Source organism: Glycine soja, chromosome 10 (assembly GCF_004193775.1).
Source record: "Glycine soja cultivar W05 chromosome 10, ASM419377v2, whole genome shotgun sequence".
Classification (NCBI taxonomy): domain Eukaryota; kingdom Viridiplantae; phylum Streptophyta; class Magnoliopsida; order Fabales; family Fabaceae; genus Glycine; species Glycine soja.
The window spans coordinates 165,781-183,251 of NC_041011.1; the positions used below are offsets into that span (position 1 = coordinate 165,781).

The following is a 17,471-nucleotide window of genomic DNA, read 5'->3' on the forward strand; positions in this document are numbered from 1 at the left end:
TACTAATACAGTGGCATTATATAAAGGGGATTCCAAAAAAAAATTAAAGACTTGCATTGGAGACTAGCATTAAGTAACTTAGGTAAAATTTTAAGTGCAATTGAAGAATAAAACCAAAAAGACTTATTTTCTATCTGTTTAGGTGAGAGAATAGAATTAAAGGAAACAAAAAGAAAGAAAGTAAGATAAAAATACCGAATTTCTATTGACGTTTTGAGAACTAAAATAAGAAGGAAAAATATTTACGTAAAACCCTCCAAATTAGTATGAAATGTAGACATATAATTTCTTACTTTTATTTTTTTATAACATAAAAAAGGAGAAGGCCCAAGGCCCCAAAATACTTTCTTAGCAAAGAAGCCGAACCTTGCCCATAAGAGAAGATAACGATAATCCGATTCGAAAGCGCAGAGCGAATTCCTATCGTCGTCCAGTTCAAATGCTTGTGAAGCTTCAACTTTTGGGTTTCACTTTCACCAACACACTCGAAACCTCTCTCTCCATTCCCAACACAACCAGCCACGCATTGCCTCTGCCTCATTCTCCCAATGAACATCGACCAAAGAAGCTCAATTTGGAGAAAAACAAGGTGCACTCCACGTGTTCGACGAAATGGGTCTCTCACTGTGGAAGCATTCCCGCAGTTCTGCGCGCTCTCAACACCACTCACGATTTGGATAACGCTCTCAGACAATGGGAAGAGGGGACTCTCTCCGACAGGGAAATCAGTGTCATTCTGAAGGCCCAGGTCTCTTGGCAGAGGGCTCTGCAAATTTTCGAGTGGTTCAAGAACAAGGGTCGTTACGACTTGAACGTCATTCACTACAACATAATGCTTTGCACCCTCGGCAGAGCACGCAAGTGGGACCTCGTGGAGAGTTTGTGGACCGAAATGAATGCGAAAGGGGTTGCCCCTGTGAATTCCACTTATGGGACCTTGATTGATGCTTATAGCAAAGGTGGACTCAAAGAGGAAGCACTTGCTTGGCTTCAGAGGATGCAGAGTCAAGGAATGGAGCCTGATGAGGTCACCATGGGGATTGTTGTTCTCTTGTACAAGAGGGCCGGAGAGTTTCAAAAAGCTCAAGAGTTTTTCAGGAGATGGATGAGAGGTGCACCTTTTAGATTAGGTGTGGATGATAAAGTAGTATCACATACCAATGTTTGTTTAAGCTCTCATACATATGCTACCTTGATTGACACGTATGGGAAGGGTGGTCAATTTCACGCAGCATGTGAAACTTTTGCTAGGATCATCAGACAAGGCAGAGCCCTGAATACGGTTACACTCAATACAATGATTCACTTGTATGGAAACTGTGGACGGTTACGACAAGCTTGTTTGCTGTTCCAGAAAATGGGAGAGTTTCGGTGTGTACCCGACACTTGGACGTATAACATCCTCATTTCTCTTAATATTAAGAATAATAAGGTCAAATTGGCAGCTAAATATTTTGCAAGGATGAAAAAGGCCTTCCTTGAGCCAGACGTTGTGAGTTACCGTACCCTCTTGTATGCATACTCGACTAGGAAAATGGTTCGAGAAGCAGAAGAGCTCATACGGGAGATGGACGAAAGGGATCTTGAGATTGATGAATTCACCCAATCTGCGTTGACTAGAATGTATGTAGAATCAGGTATGCTTGAGCAGTCGTGGTTGTGGTTCAGGAGGTTTCACCTAGCTGGAAATATCAGTTCTGATTGTTATTCTGCCAATATTGATGCATATGGAGAGTGGGGGTATACTTTAGCAGCCGAGAAAGTCTTTATTTGCTGCAAAGAAAAGAAGAAGCTCACTGTCCTTGAGTTTAATGTGATGATTAAGGCTTATGGGATAGGAAAATGCTATGATAAAGCATGTCAATTGTTTGATAGTATGAAAAAAATTGGTGTTGTTGCAGACAAATGTAGCTACAGTTCTCTCATTCATATTTTGGCCAGTGCTGACAAGCCACACATTGCCAAATCTTATCTTAAAAAAATGCAGGAGGCAGGACTTGTGAGTGACTGTGTCCCATACTGTGTTGTGATATCAAGCTTCACAAAGTTAGGCCAATTTGAAATGGCAGAAGAATTATACAAGGAAATGCTTGGATATGCCGTCCAGCCTGATGTCATTATTTATGGTGTTTTTATCAATGCTTTTGCTGATGCTGGAAGCGTTAAAGAAGCCATCAATTATGTTAACGAAATGAGAAAGGCAGGACTGCCAGGGAATCCAGCTATATATAACTCTTTGATAAAGTTGTATACTAAAGTAGGCTACCTGAAAGAAGCACAAGAAACATACAAGTTGATTCAATTATCAGATGAAGGTCCTTCTTTATTTTCCTCTAATTGTATGATTGATCTTTATACTGAGCGACTTATGGTTGAACAAGCAAAAGAGATATTTGAGAGCTTGATGAAGAATGAAGTTGCAAATGAGTTTTCATATGCAATGATGCTATGCATGTATAAGAAAATTGGAAGATTGGACGAAGCCATTCAAATTGCAACACAGATGAGAAGACTAGGATTCTTGACTGATATATTGAGTTATAATAATGTGCTTGGCTTGTATTCTATGGATAGGAGGCTAAGGGAAGCTACAGAGACATTCAAGGAAATGATAAAATCTGGTGTTCAACCAGATGATTTTACATTCAGAGCTCTTGCAAACATTTTACTGAATTGTGGAGTTTCAAAGCAGGCTGTTGGCAGGCTAGAAGTAATGGTGAAAAGGGATGCTCCTCATGGTTTGCAAGCATGGATGTTGGCACTCTCATGTGCATTTGAAGGAGTTCATTATACAAACGAGTAGATGTGGTTAATTATGGTTGGAGCCTACATAAGGTATAAAAGCATGATTGGAGGCTTACCTAGTCTGGCTTTCCTCTGGAGCTGGTTGTTTGCCTTTTTATTGGCTACATGGCTGAGGCCTGAGGCTATGGTTGGAGCATTTCAATCACAGTATTTAGAATTACTACTGGTAATTTCTATAATAATCTTATAATATGGTTTGGTAGTTTGAATAGTTCTCCATAAAATGAAGCAAAATATATGGGGATATCTGAAAAATGAAGATAGGATAAATTGATATTTGTTGTATATATTGTTTGTAGTTGCTGAACATTGCTCTTCATTTCTTAAAGATCATTTTATCTGCCAGAATAGTAACAACATTTCAAAGAGACATGATTTTACCTAATCATGACTACATGTCTCTGATGTTTTGCAGGATTCTGGAATGGGAACAAGTTTTATCCTTGAAGATCAGTAATGGGAATTGGATTGTTGAAACCTCTTTGGAACTACATGAACTGCTTTCTCCTCTTTTTCTTCATTTCAAGGACTAAAGTAATTTAGTATATACCAGGAATGAGGATAGAAGGAAAAGTTTTTTTTTCTGGGCAGAAATTGGTCCTGTATGCTACATTCTTTGGTGTATGGAGAAGATATGGTTTGACAGTAGAGGATTTTAATCTTGCACACCGCATTGTTCAGGTATATTTAACATTATTATCTGGGTACCAACATCATTGTCAAAATGATTGCTTTTAGTTTTAGCGTGAACCACATTTATTTTTTTAGCTGCATTCTGGTGTCACTTGCATTGCCACTAAATGAAACTATCCTGAAATTTGTGTTATTCTATGTGCAAATAAGTCTTAACTCAACATATTGGTGGTCAATACTCAAATGTCATTTGTCAAAGCTACATACTTATATATATATATATATATATATATATCATGCTATTCAAATAGTTAATGACTATGAAAACATTTTCTTTGTATTTCAGCCCATTTTTAGGACTCAAAGCAGCCATGTACTATATGGATTCCCTGAATCTGACAGTTGTTGATCATATACATTTGGCCAAGTCTAAGCTTTACATTTTCTTTCCAATAAAAAGTAAGTAATTTTGCATGCTATCTTTTGGGGAGACCCTCTTTCCATTATTTATGTCTAGTATTTGTGACTGTTTTCCCCCCTTTTTTCAGCATGGAGGAAAAGTTATTTGTTGCTGGCAGATCTAATGGAAAGCCATACAAAGCTATCAGAGAAGTATAATTGCATCCGCATTTGATTTTTTCCAATTGTAAAATTTCAGTCATTCTTTTTGAGTAAATTGTGAAGACCAAGTTTCAATAAAATTAGAATGACCTCTCCTTTGTTTTGAAAATTTCCATTTTTTATTTACATGCATAGCATAATTGCATAAACCCTCTCACATCCTTTTTTCTGAATTATGCAGAACTCCCTTATTATATCATAAAGTTCCTTCTGAGTTCTGATATATTTCTTTCTTGAACAAAATTATCATGTAAATTGTGTTGTAACAAATTATGTGGTGTTTTTTATGCATGATTTTTCTTTTATCCATATTAGTTAAAATAATTAACTGATTAAACTGTTATATGCTCATTTTCCTTCAAAATTTGTTTGGAAGCAACATGAAAGGGTGTGGTGTCTTAGGAAAAGGAGCACCACAGTTGGAAGATTGCAATTTATTCTTCTGGGAAGTGGAGAGTTGTACTATTTGAGAATTTTACTAAATTACTCAAAGGGGCCACAATCATATTCTTGCATAAGAACAATTAGTAATGTTCTTTATACTACCTTTAAAGATGTTTGTTATGCACTAGGCCTGTTATGATATATGATTGAGAATATGTTGATGCCATTATTGAGGCAAGTCATTGGGGCTCACGAAGATATTTGAGAACATTACCTTACTTTTGTCAAATCAATTATCTAGACTAGAATTTGTTTGGCAAAAGACTTATATGTATTTAAATCATGACATTCAACACAGACAAAGACTTGTTCTTCAGAATAATGGTAATTGATATAATTTATTTTTGTTTTGTTTACTTAGTTTACAACAATTTACAAAAATGTATAATTCCTATTTATTTGAATAACATGCTTAGTGTTGTCAGATAAAGAGTTAAAAAATTTCGCCTCTCAGAGTTGGATAAATTGTTACAAAATAACAATAGAAGATTGTCTAATTTTCCACTCATGTCTCTTCCTGACATCGGTATGATTTCTGAGTGCCAAAATCACCTTATTTTTTATAAGCTCAACTACGATAAGCAATTACTTTTTATATCAAAGCATTTAAAAAAAAAAAGAATAATTTAAAGTTAATTTTTTTAAACTATTGTGTATACTATTTATAGTCCATTAATCATGAATTGTACGACTAATCATATTAGGACTAATTGATCTGGATAATTTTTTTATAATCATAGATTTATGGAAGTTAAGAGAGTATTCCATTAATCTAAAAAAATTATTAGCTAAAATTGACAAGCTTAAAAAGTGTTTTTTTTTTAAATAGTAGTTGTAAGAATAACTATAAGCTAAATATATTCCTTTTATCGACTAAAAATTTCAAAACGCTCATAAAAAATGTTCAAATCTTATAACATATATGAACGAGATTTGTTTCATGATCTTTTGTTTCCAAGCATATAAATCTGGACATTATTTAATCATGGTCAAGAAAGAAAGAAATAATTAATGAGGTCTTCTTTTTTCAAAATTCTTATGAATTAAAATTCATAAAAAATCAATTTTGAAATATATGTTAATCATTTTTAAAAAAAATATATAAATAATATTTATTTTATAAGTATTAAAAAATATATATTATTATATTTGTTCTTATATATAACAAACAAATAATTTAAATGATTGACACAATAATTTAATAATTTAAGATCTTATAGTATTTATAAGTGAAAATGATCTAACTAATAAGAGATCACATGAACAGAATTAATTTCTAATATTGGGTTGAAAATATTTGTAGGTCTTTAACCTAAAAAAAAAATATCTTATTTTATCTTAATATATATAAATCCACTTATGAGACAATTTTTCCTTTCTAAACCTTCATATTAAAAATTCCACTTGTATTCTATTATTCAAAGATGGTCTTTGAAATTGAAGCAATTTAATTAATTTCATCTTTTTCCCTCACGAGTCATATACCCTAGCCCTCGTCTGAGTTGCAGCCTTTCTCCCTCTTCGTCTTAGTCGATCGTCGTGAAGGCTTTCCAGCACCTCCGTGGTTCTCGCGCGTGGTTGACTACCGTCAAAGGTCATTTTCCAGGCCTGGGTCGTCCTTGTCGTTGACAGTCATTGTGTAAGGTCATTTTCCTACATTGTTGTGGTACCATAAAATTTGTTGCTCATTTCATCCATGTGTATTTGTCTGTTTACTTTTTTCTAATTTGAAAGGTTTTTCAATGGAATACTTGAGGGTCGACCTCAATAGAATACCTTGTCTTATGACATTTGTAATTTACAACTTCATTCTAGTGGATTTGTTAGTAACTCATTACCTACTAAGACGATACTTTTCAATTTTGTTTGAACCTGGAAATTTCAGCTTAATTGTAATATTTGGTGTGCAAATATTTACTTTCAGACTGTGAATACAAGTGGTAGAGCTCCATTTCATCACGCTGACTCAAGTTGTTGGCTTCGATCAAGTAAGTTTTTTATAGTAGTGAAATCGGTCTTTGTCTCTGTGCTTTAAAGTAGTAACTACTGTTTATGAGTTTACAGATTTATCCTGTTTTTGTTAATCCTTCATAGATGCGTAATTATTTGTTTGCACTGTAATATATTTACGTTCATTTTTAATGTGTGCTCTTAGTATATAATGAATATATTCATAAGACTCATAGATTATAAGGGCCCTTATATTGTGTACCAGTGCATACCATAGACAGGACTAATCCTTTGTTAAGTGTTGGGAATCCAAAATCACTGTTGTGGTGGGTAAGTGGGTATTGTGAACTACGAAGGATATGCATCTACAAAAGGAGCAGAACATGTACAGCAAAGCTAAAGCCTAAAGGAATCTATACATGCATAACATCAAATTAATCGTAAAGAAATCATCTTTCAGATCTGAACCCCAATCATGTGTGCTACCTGCATGAGTAAAATTTCAAGTCATTTCATGCATGAATAGAGAGGGACCTTGTTAAGTTGGCATGAAAAACATAGCAGATATTAAAATTAAAATGAACTGGTTATAATACTGGTAAAAAGCTAAAAACAGCAGAACATATTTTCATACAAGGTTAAGGTTATCGTAAATTCATGATTACATTCAAGTTACAAACTGGAACCTGCCATAATGTTGAGTATTACCTTTTATATTTGTTATTTTAGTTTACTACTTATATTTACAACACTGAACAAAGGATTACTCCTGTCTATGGTAAAAGCAAAAGCAATATATTTGTTAGTTAGGAAACAAAAAGATTAAGCAAAAGCAAATAAATTTAGGAAAAAAAACTCAGCTGCAACAATATAGCCAAATGACCCAATCACAACTGACATGGTGTTAAGTTCCCCTGGCTTGATTAACATCTTAGCAAGTCCAAAACCAGCAACTTTTGCATTGAATAAAGTATCCAAAAGGATGGTGCTATACCTGTTGGAAAGGGAGCAAAGGATTTGGCACAACCCTATTTTAAGACTTGTAGATCATCAGTGATCACCACAGATCCATCAGCTGCAATACCACAATACAGCTTCAGTCCTCCATCAGAACCCTGCAAACCATGATCATCTTTGTTAAATGCCGTTGAATAAGTAAAATATGGCCAAAACAAACATGGTACGTTAGTATACCAGTGCTGCAAAGACACTGCCAGAGTTGAGGCTCCTTCCTACCTTGGTATGCCTCTTATCTAGCAAAACCAGAGTTGACGCTCTAGCTCAATATATGAAGGACAGAGATGAAGCCTATCACAGCTGAGACAGAACCTTATACAGGCACAACAACTGATGAATGAGTATGTGGATCGAAAAAGAAAGGAACAAATGTTTTGAGGTAGGAAATTAGGTTTCCTTAAAATTGTGCCTAACGACCTGCTAGAGGGACTGGAAATTGAGTTACAAGATGAAGTGGAGCCAGAATATGTAATGGTAATGGTTAGCAGACAAGTTATTTAGGAGAGAGATGATTCATCAAAGGCTGGAAAAGAGGAAGGGGAAATTAATCACAATGTGGGAGGATGAATTTGTGCTATGTAGCCAGTTTCCTTCTTTCATCCTTAAGGACAAGGCTGTAGGTCCAGGAAAGGGCCATGTTATGACACAAGGTTCAGTCATGGAGTAGACAACATAAGAGTTGGTCAGGAAAAAGACAGATCAGGAAGCTCGTTAGCAGGAGTTAGTGACTAATGATGAGTTGGAACTAGTTAGTTAGACTTGGGCATTGTTGAGAGCAGGCCACCCAGTCATTGTGAGTGGTGCCCTAACATAAACCAATTGACTTATTATTGATAGATCCTTCACTTAATTTGCTACACTCTTCGAAATTTGAAAAGAAGGAATGATTGTTTTCTATCCCCCTTCACTTATATTTTATGTCTCTATCTAGATCTAACCTAATAAAGAGGTAAACAAATTTGACACAATTTACTCTACACAGTCAAAAAATTATAAACCACTTTCCCTCCCATCCAAACCCCCCTAATTTGAAGGGGAAACAAACACAGGCAAGGAGGCATTTGAGCTCAACGATTTCTCCTCCCCTCCCCTCCAAATTTCTGAATTAAATAAGGTAAAAAAAAGAACTACCCTCCTCCTCCATTTCCGTCCAACCAAGCACACTGTAAGTGGAATGCATTATTATAAGTTAACAATAAAGTTGCCTAACATGCAAATTAACTAACAAGGAAACACTTACCAAAGGGGATGCCTAAACAGAAGTCATGAATCTTTGCAGTCCTTTTCGGTTGATGAACACTTTCCTGTGTTGCCTCTCCAAAACCTATTTTTTCAGCATCATGGCCATCTTTTGTAGAATGAGTACTTCTTTTCTTCAACATGTAGCTTTGACGCATCAGCTGCATAACTTAGTGTCTTTTTCGTATCAGACCCAGCAGTATTTGTGTCATGGCTGTCCAGACTCATAACAACTGATAACTAAATGAGACATGCTTCCTGTTTAGTATCAATATCAAATAATTGCTCTAGCAAACTTTTATGTAACATTATTTATGCTGTTATTCAAGCCTAATGATACTTTCTAGCACTATACCTTGCAATATCAAACGAGAGATATATGCAACCATATAGACTTAATATGACTTTCCCCTAAAATGTGGAGAAACATGCGATTCTATCATCATTTAGGCTATAACTTGAATGCTTGATCATGTGCACTTCCAGCACTCTGCTATGCACTTATAAGTTTTGTATTCTCACTAGAGTTGCATATAAAATTATAAATACAAGCATATATGATCAATAAAGCATTGTATCCAGTACTTGCAGAGAAACATGTTTATGGCCTTGTTTGGATAATTTCTCTATAAGAAATTATAGGAGAAGAAAGAAGAAAAAATGAAATAAGCTTACTCTATAAGTTTAAGTTATATAATTTAGCTTCTCTAAAAGCTGATCTTAACTTATGTGTAAGCTAATATAAGTTTATGAGAGAAGCTTTTTTTCTTTCCTTCTTATTTTCTTCTCCTATGAGTGCTTATGGAGAAATTTATCTAACCATGAACTAAATATAAGCAGTCATGGATGCCAAAGTCGAAAGATGTAGATTATGTGTGTTTAACACACTCCATTACTTTCCAATACCCTCTTTATTTTAATGAATTAATGGGTGAAATACAAGTGATTTGGTGATGTCATAATCATTTTTGCTTTTGTTTCCAATTTGTCATTATTGGTGCCTAAATGTGTTTCTTCATTGGTACTGCAGTCTACGATTGTTTGCTATTGTTTATATCTTCAATTGTAGGTATTGATTTAAACCTCTTTAATTTGTGGGCAGTATGTTTGCTATTGTTTATATCTTCAATTGTAGCTTCAAGTTATTCAACTTATATCTGTTGTATTAAGGATCTTGTCTTGTTACAATCTGTTGATATATGAAAATAATTTCTTACAGGAATTGGAGCCACTCCCTGAATTAAAAATATTTGATGAGATAAGGAAGTTCCATGAACTGTACCTTGAACACTTTGAAAATAATGTATCGATTTTTAATTTATTGTGAAGTGTACCTTGAACTGTGCCTTTATTTTGGTTTTACAGTACAGAATCGAGTTCTCGAAGGGAACACTTTGAAAATCCCGTGAAACTCCCATCTCTTTCTCTCGTTGGTAGGTTCTCTCTTTCTCTCTGTCGCTCTCTGCCCACTTTATATTATTATTATTCTTTCGATTTCTGAATTTATTTTCTGAGTTTACTTGGATTTTGGTTGAGCTAGCTGGTGAGCACCATTTGTTTGTGAGTATGCATGAAAGAGAAAGAGAGAAATAATCGATAGATTGGTGGTGTGGTGGTCTCAGTCTTCAAAGAGTGTGATATTGCCAATTCTAGTTTATGAGAATGTGTGCGAGGTTAAGACATAATTAGAAAGAGAGGGGTGAGAGTTGGTTTATTGCCAATTATGGTTAGGATTCAGTCACTCCAAAAGTGCGTAGCTGTTTGCTTTGTGATGGTGTTTGAGGTGTGGGGAATGGGATTTATGCACTTTGATTTCTATATTTATTTGGCCTTTTGGGTTTAGAAATGCTTTTAGCTGGTGTATTATTGATTTCTTAGTTGGTTAAAGACACCTTTTATGTTGTGTTTGGATACACAGAAATGCTTTCTCTTTAATTTTCTTAAATGCTTTTTAAGAGATTTTCTTTGATTATTACTCCTATGTTTTACGTTGTGGTCATTCCTTTTACTGTATTTTTGCTCTAATTCCTCGTGTTTTGTGATACTAGCAACACTTTTTTCTAGATCATAGCAATTTATCTGCCATGATGAATGTGTCTGTATGGTTAGCTTATTTGTCATACTTGTATATAGATATTATACTTTGCTCAAATATACTTATTAAGGATGCAAGATAAAAGCAATACCAAACTTATGGCCTATTGATTGACACCACCCAATGCTTATTTTTTTACCTTAATATAGTAAAATACCTTTCATCTCATCCACTGAATGACTCAATTTAAATCTAATAAGTTATTACTGATATGTTTAATTGTTGATAGTTATACTTTCAATTATAATCTGCAGCTTTATATTAGAAGCTTTAAATTAGTACATTTTATAATCTGCAACTTCAAAGTTTACACTCATCTTAAATATGCAGCTTTATCATAATCTCATAATCTGAAAACAATTGTTGTAGATTCAGAGTTTTAAATTAGTATATTTTTAGTTTCACTTTGTTAACTTGTGTATGCTCCTAGTGGGATTAGTTTGTTGTTGTTGTTGTTGTTGTTAACTTGTGTGTGCTAATAAAAGTAATACATGTGTAAACTTTTGCATGCAGTATGGCAAACAGCAAATATGAGTATGTCAAGTGTTTTGAAGTTGGGGATGAGGCCATGTTTCCCAATATCATCCTTGTTTGGATCAAGGCTAGTAAACTCCATAAACCTCATGATTCAAATACCTTGAAATTGATGAACTCTTGTGCTGTTGAAGTTCTTGAAGAGTATGCAGATGTAGTCTTTGCATATGGGTTCAGTGATGAGTATACTTTTGTTTTCAAGAAGACCTCCAAGTTCCATGAAAGGCGTGCAAGCAAAGTGCTATCCATCATTACTTCTTTTTTCTCATCTGTCTTTGTGAGAAAATGGGATGAATTCTTTCCACACAAGGAACTACAATGTCATCCTTCCCTACATGGGCGGGTCATAGCTTGTGCGTCCATAAAAGCTCTCCAAGCTTATCTTTTGTGGCGGCAGACTATTTGTCATTTGAGTAATCAACATGAGCAATGCCTTTGGCGTCTTGTTGAACGTGGAATGAATGAGAAGGAAGCATGGGATTTCATCAAGGGTTTTGAAAAAAGTGATCTAAACAATCTTTTATTTGACGAGTTCAACGTCAATTACAATACACTAGAGCCGATACTCCGCCAAGGGTCTTGTGTTCTGAAGACAACGGGTGAGGATACTGTGAAGTACACAGATAATGGTGCTCCAATTAAAAGGCACAGAAGGAAGATAGTCACGGTGCATTCCAAGAAAATAGCTAGCAAGAGATTTTGGAATGAGCATACTGTTCTTTTGAAGGACCTTGGTGGTTTTGTTGAAGAAATTAACAATGTGACTCCAGAGTATGTGAGGTCCTTTGAATTTGATAGCAAATTGATGCCATGTACATGGATTGTAGTTCGAATAGATGGGTGCCACTTCCACAGATTTTCTGAGATACATGAATTTGTGAAGCCAAATGATGATAGAGTTCTTAACTTGATGAATTTGTGTGCAGTCGCTGTCTTAGAAAAGTTTTGGGAGGATATAGTCTTTGCCTATGGGGTTAGTGACGAGTATAGCTTTATTCTTAAGAAAACCACTAATCTTTATCAAAGGAGAGCTAATACAATAATTTCAGCTATTGTGTCTTTCTTCACATCCACTTATGTGATGAGATGGAAAGATTTCTTCCCACAAAGTGAGTTAAAGTACCCTCCTTCCTTTGATGGACGAGCTGTGTGTTATCCATCTACCGAGATTCTACGGGACTACCTTTCATGGAGACAAGTGGATTGTCACATCAACAATCAATATAACTCTTGTTTCTGGAAGTTAGTTGCATCTGGAAAAAGCAAAAGGGAAGCCCAGAACAGTTTAAAAGGTGGTCAGTTGCAAAAGAAAATTGAGGAATTGGCTATTGACTACAATAAATTACCAGTCATGTACCGACAAGGATCCTCAATTTATAGGGACAAGGTAGACAATGTTCTAATTCATCAGGAGAATGGAGAGTCTCCTGAAAATTATGGAAAGGTTATTGTAGGACATTTTGACATTATTGGACCAACCTTTTGGTTGGAACACCCAAACATCCTTGATGAATAGTTGTATGTGAAGTGTAGCATTGAGTCTGTTAATCACAATTCTATTACTTTATTTCTTGCTGCTGAAATTTTTTGTTGGTTTGGTTTAATATTCTGGGTGTTATATTTAGATTTTCATTTTAATTTACATGAAATTTGGAGATGCTTGTTATTATGATCGAAAGCAAGGAGCAACAAGGCCATGAATTAGAAGAAGTGGACCCAAACATAAATGCAGAAGCAAACAAAGAAGAAGGAAGAAGGCCAGAAAGGGAAATCAACAAACCAAATTACCTCAAAGATATTGTTAGCAAATAGGGGGGGGGGGTGAGCTGGCAGCTGTGTAGTGGATCGAGATTCTTCTTGTCGGTAGGGTAGCGCATTCTGTTGAGAATTGTCTCCCTCGCATTTGCATTTTCGTTTTCCTCCAAGGCACCCAAGATGCCAAAATCCGTTAGAAATAGTAGCAGAAATTCCCTATATATATGATTGATGTATTTTAATGGATAACAATAAATAAAATCTCTTCTTCCTTACCTTGTTCTGGAGGTGCTTAGGCCTCGAAAGCTAAGACTCTTTTCTTGCTCATAACAACTTGGTGCTTTCATTGAGAACATCAATGGTTGCCTTTGCTTCTTCCACGTCCACTACAGACCACATTGAGGCCGCCATCGTAGAACTCACCTTCGATCAAACCATGTCCACCAAACTGGACGAATTTCTTCAGAGGTTGACCCTTCTTGAAATCTACTATCAGTTTTCCTATGTGTTTCACTCCCAACCTCCTTCAACCCCTTCATTTGAGAAAACCGTCGTCAGCACAGTTCCTCAGTCGAGTACCGAAGAGGGAGCCACAGAGTTCGAACCGAGCTTCGTTTGCTTAGACAAAAAGGTACCAAGCTTCATGGAAGAGTTGCTGAACTTGATTTCTAGTCAAGGGACGGTTGTGGAAAATCAAACCATGGAGTCGGAAGTTCATGGTGAAGATGGTTCCAAATTTGCACTGGGAAGCAATGAGAAATCAGTGTTTGGACGAGGTTGCGAATTCAGCAACTACAATGGCACAGTGTCTCGTCACCAAGTGTCCCATGTGCCATCCTCCATCTTCAACCAGCTCGGGCACGCTTGTACCGTTGTTTCCCTTGACAACCTCTTAAGTGTTGTTGTTCATTATGGTTATGCAGCGGCTTTGCATGACATGCTTTTGGACCATAGAGATATGACACTGTTTGAGAGGGGAGTTGAGTCCTATGGGTCTGCCATGGTCGTAAGCAAGCGCCGACTAGCTGTTTTTGTGCTATGGACGGCTGCTAAACCAAGTGAGTTGCGCCGGGACAAACCTTGGGATCTTGGAGGATCTGGGCAAACTCGTAACACCTTGAGGACAAGGTGTTTTTGGAAGATCCAAGGAATGTTATGATCAGAAGCAAGGAGCAACAAGGCCCTAAATCAGAAGAAGCGAACCCAAACAGAAATGCAGAAGCAAACAAAGAAGAAGGAAGAAGGCCAAAAAGGGAAATCAGCAAACCAAATTACCTCAAAGATTTCGTTAACAAATAGGGGGGTGAGCTGGCTGCTGAGTAGTGGATCGAGATTCTTCCTGTCGGCAGGGTAACGCATTCCGTTGAGAATTGTCTCCCTCGCATTTGCATTTTCGTTTTCCTCCAAGGCACACAAGATGTCAAAATCCATTAGAAATAGTAGTAGAAATTTCCTATATATGTATATATGACTGATGTATTCTAATGGATAACGATAAATAAAATCTCTTCTTCCTTACCTTGTTCTGGAGGTGCCTAGGCCTCGAAAGCTAGGACTCTTTTCTTGCTCATAACACTTATATCCCTTTACTTTCCCCTTCCAATGAACGAGTTTGATTACACCATTACACCATTGCACCATACAACCACGACTACCTAGCTCTATAGAACTCTAACCAACTATTTTATCTTATAATACAATATCTATTTTTCAATAAATGAAGATATAGAATTTTTTTTTGAACTGCAGCAGTAATTATTTTGTTCTGAATTTGCTTTGTGAACAATTTTGAGCTTCTAGTATGCTCATCTTAATAGATTGAACTTATCCTAGGCATGAAACTATTTTACTAAGTTTAAAACAAACTAGATTCCATTGAATGTGTTTTAAGAGATGAGGATGGAGCCTTTATGTTTGCCGTTGCAGTGAAGCTAGGAACCTGTTCTGTTTTGGAAGGAGAGCTTTGGGGTATTTTTCATGCCTTGCAATTAGCATGAAGCAGAGATTTTTGTAAAATAAATGTCCTATCTGATTCTAATTAGTCTCTTATCTAAGGGTTGATGTCATCTTCACCCTTGCTATAAGTTGATTAAGGCTATTCCTAGAACTCACCAGTACACAAGCCACATTTCTTGGACTCACCCTGCGAAAAGCTAATCAAGTTGATGATGCATAGGCTAAATTTGGATTGGATCTCCAATTTTCATGTCGTCTCTTTGATACTCTCCGGGGTTTTATTTTGCATGCTTTAATAGCAGACTTTGTTTGTACTAGTTTTCTAGAGGTTTCTTTTAATTGTATGTTTCATTAAAAAAAATAAGGTTGACATGCTCCATAAAGAAACTAAGTTTGAAGAGAGATACACGCAACAACAAAAGCAAATAGCCATCGAACGATTGATTCAACAAAGAACAAAAAAAGACATGGAACGATTTCACGTTTGATTTTCCTTTCAGACAAAGGTTCATGTTCATCAAACCAATTACTAATTTTTTCATTATGAAACATCTTATTCATTCTTAACGAGTTAAGAATTGGCTTCTTCCTTCTCATTCTCTCACACACAGAGGCTAGTATAAATATAAATATGAACAAAAAGAGGACATAAAACTGTTTTACTGATTCAAAAGGAACCAAACACATAAACATAAAGGACTACTAGGACCATCTGTACAAAACCTTAGACTGTATTCTCTAAAGCTCCAATCCAACATCATGCCATGAGAGAACAAGATCTTGAAGGCCAATTCTCCAATCATCCCAATGAAGCTCCTCAAACTCCAGCCCACCATCCACCACTTTGACCGCCACAAGCAACAAGTCAGCCACAATCTCAAACACCTCAACCACAACACCCACCTTCCCCTTTCCCAACCCAATAGCACCGTTCTTCCCTATCTCAATCCTAAACCCTAATTTCTCTCCAACTTCCTTCACCTTCGCTTCCACTGTTTCCACTTTTTTATCCGAAGTGAACCTCTTCTCCCTCCTTCTCCCCTTCTCCGACGTCGTTTCGAACAACCCTCGCAAATCCAACCCCGACGACATCGATATTATGTCAAATGCGTTCATCCCCGATTTATAACCACCGTCGCAGCACTTGTTATACAAATCAGACTCCCAAACACTCTCTTTCACTTCCACCATTGAATTATTCTTGAACCATTTATTGTTATCGCAAACTTTTTCTAACGAAATTCGTGTTATAGGGTTTGGGTCGAGCAATTGGTAAATGAGGCTCCGTGCGGATTTCGAGATCCATGCCGGGAACTGGTAGTCGCGGCGGGAGATGCGCCGGCACATGGCGGGGATGTTGGAGTCGTCGAAGGGGAGGTGGCCGGCGAGGAGGTTGTAGAGGATGACGCCGCAGGACCAGGCGTCGGCTTTTGAGCCGTCGTAGCCGACGCGGCGGAGGATCTCTGGCGCGGTGAAGGCCGGCGTGCCGCAGGCGGTGTGGAGGAGACCGTCGTGGAGGTGTTCCGGGAGGGCGGAGAGGCCGAAGTCGGAGACCTTGAGGTTGCCGGCGGCGTCGAGGAGGAGGTTCTGTGGCTTGAGGTCTCGGTGGGCGACGCCATGGCGGTGGCAGAAGCGGAGAGCGGAGACGAGCTGCGCGAAGTAGCGGCGGGCGAGGGGCTCCGGGAGGCGGCCGCGGCGGGTGAGCTTGGAGAAGAGCTCGCCGCCACCGGCGAAGTCGACGATGAGGTAGATCTTGGTCTTGGTGGCGAGGACCTCGTGGATTTTGAGGATGTTGGGGTGGTGGTGGAGGCGGCGCATGGCGTCGATCTCACGCACGATGCGGGGCTCCATGGCGGCGTCCACCGTCTTGGACTTGTCGATGGCCTTCACGGCTACCGTGGCGCCGTCGAGGAGGGAGCGCGCCTGGTAGACCTTAGCGAAGTTGCCGCGGCCGAGGAAACGCGTGAGCTGGTACTTGGCCAGGATGGTGGTCCGTGGTGACGGCGACGGTGACGGCGGCGGCGATGCTTCCATTGTTGTGGGAAATGGAAATGAATCGCAACAATGCCAGCCAACGGACACAGAGAGTGTGTGTTTGTGTGACTGCGGAATGCTGCTTTTATAGCGTTTCGAAATTTGTTCATTTTCATTAAATTCCCATTCTGCCCTTGCCTTCTAGTTGTTGGACTCCACCCTTGCCCGGGCCAAGTCTATATACTACGTATAAAGTACTGTATTAGAGGAGTATCAGTATTCTTTCTGTCTCATTTCTTAATATTAAATTAAATGCATATAATTTAAAACTTTTTTTTTCTAATGAAGGTATTAGTATTAAATAGTCTCCACTGAAAGTATGACAAATTTTTACTGGGGAATAAGAAAGAAACGTGAAAAGTCAAACTCATCTCCAATTTACCCTATT

General features: G+C 37.4%; 4 protein-coding genes and 1 long non-coding RNA gene across 8 annotated transcripts; 3 read left to right on the plus strand and 2 right to left on the minus strand.

Annotated features, from left to right (window-relative positions):
• Positions 1-326: 326 nt before the first annotated feature.
• LOC114369922 (pentatricopeptide repeat-containing protein At3g23020-like) lies at positions 327-4,825 on the plus strand. Its single transcript, XM_028327203.1, has 4 exons — positions 327-2,971; positions 3,221-3,486; positions 3,785-3,897; positions 3,987-4,825. Exon 1 carries the CDS (start codon positions 440-442, stop codon positions 2,801-2,803), a length of 2,364 nt encoding a protein of 787 aa, XP_028183004.1. The 5' UTR covers positions 327-439; the 3' UTR covers positions 2,804-2,971; positions 3,221-3,486; positions 3,785-3,897; positions 3,987-4,825.
• Positions 4,826-5,935: 1,110 nt separating this feature from the next.
• LOC114372276 (tRNA(His) guanylyltransferase 2-like) lies at positions 5,936-12,942 on the plus strand. 4 transcript variants are annotated; one of them, XM_028329762.1, is made up of 4 exons: positions 5,936-6,147; positions 6,428-6,491; positions 9,929-10,142; positions 11,318-12,942. In XM_028329762.1, the coding sequence occupies exon 4, from the start codon at positions 11,319-11,321 to the stop codon at positions 12,852-12,854; it is 1,536 nt and encodes a 511-aa protein (XP_028185563.1). In that variant the 5' UTR covers positions 5,936-6,147; positions 6,428-6,491; positions 9,929-10,142; position 11,318; the 3' UTR covers positions 12,855-12,942. The 4 variants fall into 4 exon arrangements, with proteins under 4 accessions (XP_028185563.1, XP_028185565.1, XP_028185564.1 ...); XM_028329764.1 differs by having other exon boundaries at positions 10,075-10,142; XM_028329763.1 differs by having other exon boundaries at positions 5,936-6,142.
• On the minus strand, positions 6,594-9,081 carry LOC114372280. Its single transcript, XR_003658193.1, has 3 exons — positions 8,711-9,081; positions 7,448-7,568; positions 6,594-6,939 (listed from the first exon to the last, which is right to left on the minus strand). It is a non-coding gene; the product is annotated as an uncharacterized LOC114372280 (long non-coding RNA).
• A 128-nt stretch (positions 12,943-13,070) lies between the features above and the next one.
• On the plus strand, positions 13,071-14,538 carry LOC114372279. Its single transcript, XM_028329767.1, has one exon. It carries the CDS (start codon positions 13,452-13,454, stop codon positions 14,250-14,252), a length of 801 nt encoding a protein of 266 aa, XP_028185568.1. The 5' UTR covers positions 13,071-13,451; the 3' UTR covers positions 14,253-14,538.
• Positions 14,539-15,556: 1,018 nt separating this feature from the next.
• Positions 15,557-17,153, minus strand: LOC114372277 (CBL-interacting serine/threonine-protein kinase 7-like). Its single transcript, XM_028329766.1, has one exon. The coding sequence runs from the start codon at positions 17,081-17,083 to the stop codon at positions 15,788-15,790; it is 1,296 nt and encodes a 431-aa protein (XP_028185567.1). The 5' UTR covers positions 17,084-17,153; the 3' UTR covers positions 15,557-15,787.
• Between the last annotated feature and the right edge of the window lie 318 nt (positions 17,154-17,471).